This window comes from Drosophila santomea, chromosome 2L (assembly GCF_016746245.2).
Source record: "Drosophila santomea strain STO CAGO 1482 chromosome 2L, Prin_Dsan_1.1, whole genome shotgun sequence".
Lineage (NCBI taxonomy): Eukaryota > Metazoa > Arthropoda > Insecta > Diptera > Drosophilidae > Drosophila > Drosophila santomea.
The window spans coordinates 22,300,860-22,312,132 of record NC_053016.2 but is presented as its reverse complement, the minus strand read 5'-3'; the positions used below and the strand labels follow the sequence as shown (position 1 = coordinate 22,312,132).

General features: G+C 42.0%; 1 protein-coding gene across 1 annotated transcript; it reads right to left on the bottom strand.

Moving 5' to 3' along the window:
- Positions 1-7,529: 7,529 nt before the first annotated feature.
- LOC120454822 (supporter of activation of yellow protein-like) lies at positions 7,530-8,876 on the bottom strand. The gene is made up of 3 exons (XM_039640283.1): positions 8,781-8,876; positions 8,440-8,706; positions 7,530-8,387 (listed from the first exon to the last, which is right to left on the bottom strand). Exons 2-3 carry the CDS (start codon positions 8,678-8,680, stop codon positions 7,609-7,611), a joined length of 1,020 nt encoding a protein of 339 aa, XP_039496217.1. The 5' UTR covers positions 8,681-8,706; positions 8,781-8,876; the 3' UTR covers positions 7,530-7,608.
- Positions 8,877-11,273: the final 2,397 nt, after the last annotated feature.

Here is an 11,273-nt window from a genome sequence, read left to right as displayed (position 1 = left end):
CGTCGTCACTGTCCTGATGATAGCGCTTCAGATGATGGATGCCAGTAGTGCGGCGGCTTCTGGTATCCTGTAGCCTGAATATGTTTGGCGAAAGGAACTTCACGACCCGATAGGTTCCGTCGTATCTTGTAGCCAGTTTAGCGGCATGTCCTTCAGCAGCGTTATAGAGAGTGTGCTTGGGCACGAGAACTGAAGAGCACAGTTCTGGTCTCCATTCTCGTCGCCTGAGATTGAAATGCCGGCCTGGTTCGGCGGTAAAACGTTCGGCGTTATCCCGGGCGATCTGGAAAATGTTGTAAAGCTGTTGGCTCATCTCTTTCGGGGGGATCAAAGCTGTCCCTCGTCCTGGCGTCACCTCGTCGTAAAGTGCGTTGAGCACGGTTCGGTTGGCCTGTTCCGTGGGATTTTGTCGCGCCGTGTAAGGCACGGTGTGCTGTAATTTTATTCCCATGGACTTGCAGAACGCCTGGAATCCTCGGCTCATGAATTACGTCCCATTGCCGTAAACTAAGGTCCTTAGGACCCCGAATCAGCTGAGAATCCGTTCCCGGAAGGCTGGCTCCAAGAATGGCACGGTGGCGCGGCGCCTGGAAATTTACCCCAAGCACTTGCTGAAAGAATCCAGGAACACTAGGCGGACTGTGTTTCCTTGTTTAGAGTGGGGGAGGGGTCCAACGAAGTCGGCGCACTGTATCTGCAAGGCCCGTCCACATGTCCACGTTTAGGCAAAGGCATGCGGCTCCATGTGGGTCAATAACGGTGTCTAAGGCTCTCTGGAAGGTCCCCGACCAGGGACGGTGAACGCTGTGCATTCACGGCTGGCGTCTGCCACTGGCATCTGCCTGTATCTGTTTTTTAGATCCAACGTCGGGCGTGTCGTAGCCGCTTCAGGATGTGATGGATGAGTTTTCGTTTATCTTTCTGTAGTCAAAACATATCCTGACGTCACCGTTTGTTTTAGCGGCGATGACGATCGTCTCGCTGCGTGGGCTTTTGGACGTCTCGATCCTTGCGTAATAGATCGGCAAGACGGGCTGTGTGTCGGTGTCGGCGATCACAGGCCCGGAATCGGACTCGTTTCGCTGCCCTGCCCTGTGCAAAGTAGTGGGTTCGTCGGCGTGTGTGATTCGGGCAGAGGTGTCCCCCTGATTGGGGCGCGGGGGTGTGGTCGTGTCCTGGCTAGTGATGGTGTCGTCGGCTGCGGTCTCGTTGCCCAGTTGGGGCTGTGCCGGTGCGACGGCTTTTCGTCTGCTTTGCCCTGGATGCGCCGGTGCGGCGGCTACTGAGTTGTCTTTATTCCGAGTGGGGTTTCCACTTGACCTGAGTGTGAGTCCTAGCCCACCACACTGAAGAGTCGCTGCTCCGTAACACAGGAAATACATGCCAAGCGGAAAGGCCAGATAAGTCAACCAAACGAATTTATTGTTTTCGTAAATCAAACTTCCGAACGCTAAATCATTTTATATCTGGCTTTAATTGGTCCGATCTTTATTCTTGTAACACAATGACCGATGCTATATATACTTTTATAACCGTTACTCGTAGAGTATAAGGGTATACTAGATTCGTTGAAAAGTATGTAACAGGCAGAAGGAAGCGTTTCCGACCATATAAAGTATATATATTCTTGATCAGGACCAATAGCCGATAGCCGATAGTCGATATGACCATGTCCGTCTGTCCGTCTGTCCGTCCGTCCGTCTGTCTGTCCGTCCGTATGAACGCTGTGATCTCAGGAACTACAAAAGCTACAAAGTTGAGATTAAGCATACAGACTCCAGAGACATAGACGCAGCGCAATTTTGTCGATTCATGTTGCCACGCCCACTCTAACGCCCACAAACCGCCCAAAACTGCCACGCCCACACTTTTGAAAAATGTTTTGATATTTTTTCATTTTTTTATTAGTCTTGTAAATTTCTATCGATTTGCCAAAAAACTTTCTGCCACGCCCACAAACCGCCCAAAGCTGCTACGCCCACACTTTTGAAAAATGTTTTGATATTTTTTCATTTTTGTATTAGTCTTGTAAATTTCTATCGATTTGCCAAAAAACTTTTTGCCACGCCCACTATAACGCCTACAAACCGCCAAAAACTGTGGTTAAGACTCTCCTTCTCCCTTCCACTAGCTGAGTAACGGGTATCAGATAGTCGGGGAACTCGACTATAGCGCTCTCTGTTGTTTATACTGCATTTGTTAACTCTTGTGTTCCGATGTACCATCTGTCACTCTCTAACAAATCTCCTTAGTTGAATTAAGAGTCGACACATCTAAGAAATGTTAATTCTAGACTTTATATAAACTTTAAAAATACCTGTTCTCAGTCTATGTTTTCTAAATATGTAAGTGCTCGGTTAAATTTTACTGTGCTTAATGCTCAGTGTTATACGAATTATTTAAACCGTTGTAAGTTCCAGTTCGCACAGGATCCCAAACAGTTTTATAACAACCAGTTCCCCTTCCTCGCTATTTTTTGAAAATACTACGGAAAATCGGATCAGGCAATAGCCGATCTATTTGCCAAGTTTTTTCAAACATATTCTACATATTCTACGTTACCTCATTCCGAACAGCCTTACAAAGAAAGACATAGACCGAAGTCCGCCGGGAATTCTTAGATTTCCTCCTGCCGCCCCGATACTACCAACGTCTGCAGGACGAAATCCGGAAACACTATAAGATGGCACAGGAGCCATTCAAGACGTGACCAAACTAAGTTTATTCGACTACGTCTAGGCCATACAAGACTCACTCATCAATATAGATTATTGCAGGCAACATCTAACCCCTGCCAATTCTGCAACCAAAACACAATGACCTTGAATCACATTCTTAACGAGTGTCCAGCATTTAATACAGCCCGCATCCACTTCCCTAATGGTAACCTCAATTCCTCCCTCTCCGAGCCTTCAACTACTAACATCCATAAAATCCTACTTCCTCAAAAACACAAATATTGTCAATTCTCTATAACAATTAAGCGTTAACTTTGAGTTAACTTTGACTAGCATTAAAATTAGTAGACTCTAAAAATACAGAAAAATTATTTGAATCCCGTTTAAAACAATTATACATTCCATAGATACTAAGATTATTTAAAATAAAATAAACAAAAATCCGGCCTAAAGCCATAGTAGCTATAGCCGCTCTCCTCCCCCCATATTTTTAGTTTCTTAACTTTAAGCACACAGAATGTAAATAAATAAATTAATAAGGAAAAGTGAATTGGATATTAAATAAAGAACGAAAGTTTGCGACCCAGCCATTCACATGTATTGGGCGGCGCACTGCCGCACACGCTGCCTAGCGTAAGAGTTTAAAAAGAGCTGGTCACAATTTTACAAACCCAAGGTGTAAGCACTTGAGAAGCCGAATCGATACATACATCGGGGCCACCCAAAACCTCTTGTCACACAAAATCGCATCCGCTCCAATTCCACTTATCGGTCCGATCAGCATATTATTATAATTTAACAAACCTAGTTGTAAAGAGCTATGAAAGAGCTCATCATTCAGAATTTCCAACTCAGCTCTAGCGGACGTATTATTTTTCTCCAAACTCCACACCCTCGAATCAACGGAGTTAACTCGCGCATGACTAGGCGCTGGCATGTGCTCCGAACATACTCCGAACATACAAAGATCATTCAGAATTTCCAACTCAGCTCTAGCGGAGGTATTATTTTTCTCCAAACTCCACACCCTCGAATCAACGGGGAGTTAACTCGCGCATGACTAGGCGCTGGCATGTGCTCCGAACATACTCCCGGCAGAACGGCTATTTTAGCGACGGTTCTCTTGATTAGACCTGTTCCTCTGATGACACCATCCCCGCCGGGTATAACCTCCTGGATACGCCCAAGATGCCATCTCAACGGTGGAATGTATTCCTTCTTCAGCAAAACTATGTTTTCGAAGTCGTAGTGAGATCCTGGACAACTTCGAAAAGAGCTGCCTACATTCTATATTCTCAAGAAGCATCAACGGAACACCTTTTCAGCTCAGGATGGAAGTAAAAACAAGAGAGAACGCTATAGTCGAGATCCCCGACTATCTGATACCCGTTACTCAGCTAGTAGAAGTGCGAAGGAGAGTCTTCAACACTGACAGTTTTTGGCGGTTTGTGCGCGTTAGAGTGGGCGTGGCAAAAAGTTTTTTGGCAAATCGATAGAAATTTACAAGACTAATACAAAAATAAAAAAAATAACTGAACATTTTTCAAAAGTGTGGGCGTGGCAGCTTCGGGCGGTTTGTGGGCGTTAGAGTGGGCGTGGCAACATGAATCGACCAACTTGCGCTGCGTCTATGTCTCTGGAGTCTGTATGCCTAATCTAAACTTTCTAGCTCTTGTAGTTCCTGAGATCTCAGCGTTCATATGGACGGACAGACAGACAGACAGACAGACGGACAGACAGACGGACAGACAGACGGACAGACAGACGGACATGGCCAGATCGACTCGGCTATTGATCCTGATCAAGAATATATATACTTTATATGGTCGGAAACACTTCTTTCTGCCTGTAACATACTTTTCAACGAATCTAGTTAAAAAGTTTATTCTACGAGCAGTGTTGGGACGCTATATTTTTACCTAGGTAAGGTAAAAGGTTTTTACAAAAATAAGTACCTAGGCAAGGTAAAAGGTTTTCAAATTTTTCTGTACCTAGGTAAAGATAAAAGGTAAAAACAAGTATACGAATTTTTAAATTTTTTATTCGGTACTTTTTAAAATTAAAATAACTATTCATATTTCTTTCTTCAAATTATTACCGAACGCACATTTTGTTGTTCAGCTATGTACCTGGCTTGAGCTTTGGAAACAGAAGAAATTTGCTCGCTTAGGCTCTGATGATTTATTCTCTTCCTTTTTGGCCTCATATGACGCATAGCTGTTTGGATGCACCCTCTACAAAAAAGTATTAATAGAATAAACTATTTTTAAAACTTCATAACATTTAATTTTGTGACGGAATTTTAATTTTGGCGAAATATTGTATGTGCGTATGTAAAAATGAATGGCTACTTCAATATATATTATATATATATATATATATATATATATATATATAAAAAGATCTCAGCCCACCGAGAAAGTAGTCAATACTCGAGAGTCAATAGTGGGGATTCAATACTCGAGATTTAATTCTCGAGATTCCCTTCTCGAGATTCCATACTCGCGATATCATACTCAAGTGCAGACTGTCTTAAACGCCAAGAGCTTCGGTCAAAAGAAGTGACGAGAGGAGCGAGGACTCGACCCTGCACTAACCTCCAGGGTACCAGGACTTAGACTGGAAACATCAAGGACCAGCATAAGGAATACTCTTGAGTTCATCGCCGTAATGTTAGTATTGCTGGCACTATTGAAACTAGTAAGGATCTACAAGCGATCAGTGCAGCGGCGTCGGGACCATCACCATACCCTGAAAGGATCATTTCCAGTACCAAAACAATCCGTCAATGAAAACTCACTTGCCTACAACCAAACATAACATATGAGCAAAGAATACGTGAACCGGTGCTTTTTTTTTATGTCGAAGTCAGCTAAGACAAAGTAAAAGCAGTGAATTTTTCAAACAAGACCATAATTCAAGTAATCTGATAATTATACCAAGTATTCATACCAACGTACATATATGTATATATATGGACGACCTTTACTTAGTGTATAATTTTTTTTTTGTTTGTGTATATTTCGATACAGTTCGGTTTACAAGTTATTGGTGCACGAATGTATAAGTATGTATAATTCCATCAGTATATATAGCAACACACAGGATCCAACGCGGCGAGATCTCATCGCTCCGGATTAAAGTGGTAAGTTTGACGGAACACTGCTCCCGTGTTTTTCTCTATATTTTTATATATGCAGATATTCTCGTGCCAATTTTATTTTTATACGATTGGCAAATATATGTATATTCCTGTAATGATAACCGAAGCATGTCCGGATAAAAAAAAAATATATTTTATTGTTGGCCTCTTCAAGGCAATATATTTGATTAATAGAAATTTAATGTTCAATATTGTTTAAATAAAAATAACTTTTCAGCGGCGAGTATCCGCCTTGTTATAAGGCGGGCACAAGTACCCTCAGAGCGACGTTTGTAGTCGTTAATAGCCAACAATTATTGTTGACGTGCGCACCGTTGTCCGGTGATGAATTTTATACTCTGCGCTTAAAACAATTATAGTCAACTTCTCATAATCTCTGTATGCTAGCCTTTAGTTTTTGTACTACACATGGCATTTAACTACAATAAAATGAGTAAGTGACGCGAGAAGTGGAGTATGTCAGAAACGTTTGACGGACAGCCTTGACAAAAGGGGATCGCATTGCGCGGCCCGCGACGATCCATCAGGCATGCGGACGCATGAAGGGGAGGGCCGAAACATTGCCCGATCGTTTTACAATCAAGCTACAGCTTAGCTTGTGGGGCAGGGAGGACTGCTGACTGACAAATGGTACGAACTTTAACAGGCACTTCTAATGTTTATACCGAAAATCGACCAGGTGCCTGAACATCGGAGGCCCCTCCCTCGGCCTTAGTACTACTTACCCAGGATACGGGCACTAACACGCCGACGTAAAAGCTGATACATTTTTGATATTATTAACATACATACTTACATACGTATTTATTTCATTTAATTTCTTGCTTCCCGTGATTTTATTTCAGCAGCCTTATTTAAAAGCCCTGTGTAATGGGTTTAGTAAAAAACAAGAGAGAACGCTATAGTCGAGTTCCCCGACTATCTGATACCCGTTACTCAGCTAGTGGAAGGGAGAAGGAGAGTCTTAAACACAGTTTTTGTGCAATAAAGAAGGATTACAAGATTAATACAAAAATTAATAAAATATCAAAACATTTTTCAAAAGTGTGGGCGTTGCAGCTTTGGGCGGTTTGTGGGCGTGGCAAAAAGTGTTTTGGTAAATCGATAGAAAATTACAAGATCAATACAAAAATGAAAAAAATATCAACACATTTTGCAAAAGTGTGGGCGTGGCAGCTTTGGGCGGTTTGTGGGTGTGGCAAAAAGTTTTTTTGCAAATCGATAAAAATTTACAAGACTAATACGAAAATGAAAAAATATCAAAACATTTTTCAAAAGTGTGGGCGTGGCAGCTTTGGGCGGTTTGTGGGCGTGGCAACATGAATCGATAAACTTGAGCTGCTTCTATGTCACTGGAGTCTGCATGCTGAATCTCAACTTTATAGCTTTTATAGTTCCTGAGATCTCGACGTTCATACGGACGGACAGACGGACATGGCCAGATCGACTCGGCTATTGATCCTGATCAAGAATATATATACTTTATATGGTCGGAAACGCTTCCTTCTGCCTGTTACATACTTTTCAACGAATCTAGTATACCCTCTTACTCTACGAGTAACTGGTATATTTAGTAAAAGCTTTTACTTAATACGGGTTTCTTTATTTCATTTTAATTTGGCCAGACTAAAATGGGTGCATAAGGGGATTACTCCTCCCCAGTAGTTTAAATTGTATGACCAAAGAAATACAGCAAAAAAATATCTACCTTTTATATATTTTTGAGAATTATTATAATTGGTGCATTATATATTTATAAATGATAGCTTATTTAATCTTGTGGAACTCCTCCATGCATAACTTGCAGCTCCAAGAGCCCTCTGGTGGAGTCATAAGCGGTGGTGACAGGCAGTACATATGGTATCCCCGGTCACAATCGTCACAAAATAATAGTTGGTCGTCATTGTCAGAGGTCCCACAAATGGAACAGTACTTGCATTCAATGCATTGCCAACGATAACGTTTTACTGATATAATCATGTTTGCCGTGAACTGTAGACACGATGGATGACCGGAACGACCACAATCCGAGCACGATACAAGCTCTTCGGGCATATTGGTTTTTTTATTTTCTCGCTGATCTCCCAGACAAAAGTCACAATAAGGTGATGGTTGGGCTATGTCACGTTCTACACGTTGTTTTACCTTATTACCAGTAGCAAACACCGCTTGATTTGTTCCTGTTTGCGCCGGAAGTGCATTGCAAACATTTAAGGTTGCCAGTCCTGCGTTTATTCCAACCATTGTTGCTAGGGGAATTGATTCATTAGAAGCTCCAGCATCGCTTGAAGTCTTTTCGTACGACGACGCTATGTTTGTTGGCACTATGAGTGCTGATTGTGAATTGTCGTCATTGATGGGAATAGGCGAAGCTGAGTTTGAATGAGATGCATAGAGCCCTGTGGTGGCGGCAGCAGCCGCTGTACACGCTGCATGGGCGACAGCGGCGGCAGCTGCTGCTGCGGCTGCGGATGTGTTTGCACTATTTCCACCACCTCTACGTATTCGATCAGATTCTCCGTCAACAGCATTTTTTCGACGATTGCCTAAGGTATTAATAATGTTTACAATTCATTAGCTTAATAAATTTGTACTCACCACCACCTTTACGACCCCGTTTAGGAGTGCCTTCTACGTTTGCATTTGTTCTTCGAGGTCTCGTACATTTTTTGCGTTTGCCCCTGCTGGTGTAGGACTCATCAAAATCGTTATCTGAATCAAAGTCATCATCAAATTCATCGCCATGATGATAATGTGAGGTGTCCATTTCATCGTGGAACCATTCCTTTTCGACGTTTGCATGTGAGTCCTTACTATCATTATCTCCCGATGCTCCCATGGAGTTTCCATCCGTAGCCGCAATGGCTGTTATAAAAAATAAAGTTTCAGTTTTGGAAAAATTCTTCTGATGACAATTGTTTATGCAATTGTTTTCTTACCTGCGCTTTCAGCTAGGTGAGGATTTTGTGGTACAGCAACGCCAGACGAAGGTATATGATGGTGATGCTGATGCGTTACATGGTGGGAGTGCTGAAGAACTGCCACGCCCACACTTTTGAAAAATGTTTTGATATTTTTTCATTTTTTTATTAGTCTTGTAAATTTCTATCGATTTGCCAAAAAACTTTCTGCCACGCCCACAAACCGCCCAAAGCTGCTACGCCCACACTTTTGAAAAATGTTTTGATATTTTTTCATTTTTGTATTAGTCTTGTAAATTTCTATCGATTTGCCAAAAAACTTTTTGCCACGCCCACTATAACGCCTACAAACCGCCAAAAACTGTGGTTAAGACTCTCCTTCTCCCTTCCACTAGCTGAGTAACGGGTATCAGATAGTCGGGGAACTCGACTATAGCGCTCTCTGTTGTTTATACTGCATTTGTTAACTCTTGTGTTCCGATGTACCATCTGTCACTCTCTAACAAATCTCCTTAGTTGAATTAAGAGTCGACACATCTAAGAAATGTTAATTCTAGACTTTATATAAACTTTAAAAATACCTGTTCTCAGTCTATGTTTTCTAAATATGTAAGTGCTCGGTTAAATTTTACTGTGCTTAATGCTCAGTGTTATACGAATTATTTAAACCGTTGTAAGTTCCAGTTCGCACAGGATCCCAAACAGTTTTATAACAACCAGTTCCCCTTCCTCGCTATTTTTTGAAAATACTACGGAAAATCGGATCAGGCAATAGCCGATCTATTTGCCAAGTTTTTTCAAACATATTCTACGTTACCTCATTCCGAACAGCCTTACAAAGAAAGACATAGACCGAAGTCCGCCGGGAATTCTTAGATTTCCTCCTGCCGCCCCGATACTACCAACGTCTGCAGGACGAAATCCGGAAACACTATAAGATGGCACAGGAGCCATTCAAGACGTGACCAAACTAAGTTTATTCGACTACGTCTAGGCCATACAAGACTCACTCATCAATATAGATTATTGCAGGCAACATCTAACCCCTGCCAATTCTGCAACCAAAACACAATGACCTTGAATCACATTCTTAACGAGTGTCCAGCATTTAATACAGCCCGCATCCACTTCCCTAATGGTAACCTCAATTCCTCCCTCTCCGAGCCTTCAACTACTAACATCCATAAAATCCTACTTCCTCAAAAACACACATATTGTCAATTCTCTATAACAATTAAGCGTTAACTTTGAGTTAACTTTGACTAGCATTAAAATTAGTAGACTCTAAAAATACAGAAAAATTATTTGAATCCCGTTTAAAACAATTATACATTCCATAGATACTAAGATTATTTAAAATAAAATAAACAAAAATCCGGCCTAAAGCCATAGTAGCTATAGCCGCTCTCCTCCCCCCGATATTTTTAGTTTCTTAACTTTAAGCACACAGAATGTAAATAAATAAATTAATAAGGAAAAGTGAATTGGATATTAAATAAAGAACGAAAGTTTGCGACCCAGCCATTCACATGTATTGGGCGGCGCACTGCCGCACACGCTGCCTAGCGTAAGAGTTTAAAAAGAGCTGGTCACAATTTTACAAACCCAAGGTGTAAGCACTTGAGAAGCCGAATCGATACATACATCGGGGCCACCCAAAACCTCTTGTCACACAAAATCGCATCCGCTCCAATTCCACTTATCGGTCCGATCAGCATATTATTATAATTTAACAAACCTAGTTGTAAAGAGCTATGAAAGAGCTCATCATTCAGAATTTCCAACTCAGCTCTAGCGGACGTATTATTTTTCTCCAAACTCCACACCCTCGAATCAACGGAGTTAACTCGCGCATGACTAGGCGCTGGCATGTGCTCCGAACATACTCCGAACATACAAAGATCATTCAGAATTTCCAACTCAGCTCTAGCGGAGGTATTATTTTTCTCCAAACTCCACACCCTCGAATCAACGGGGAGTTAACTCGCGCATGACTAGGCGCTGGCATGTGCTCCGAACATACTCTCCCGGCAGAACGGCTATTTTAGCGAAGGTTCTCTTGATTAGACCTGTTCCTCTGATGACACCATCCCCGCCGGGTATAACCTCCTGGATACGCCCAAGATGCCATCTCAACGGTGGAATGTATTCCTTCTTCAGCAAAACTATGTTTCCGAAGTCGTAGTGAGATCCTGGACAACTTCGAAAAGAGCTGCCTACATTCTATATTCTCAAGAAGCATCAACGGAACACCTTTTCAGCTCAGGATGGAAGTAAAAACAAGAGAGAACGCTATAGTCGAGATCCCCGACTATCTGATACCCGTTACTCAGCTAGTAGAAGTGCGAAGGAGAGTCTTCAACACTGACAGTTTTTGGCGGTTTGTGCGCGTTAGAGTGGGCGTGGCAAAAAGTTTTTTGGCAAATCGATAGAAATTTACAAGACTAATACAAAAATAAAAAAAATAACTGAACATTTTTCAAAAGTGTGGGCGTGGCAGCTTCGGGCGGT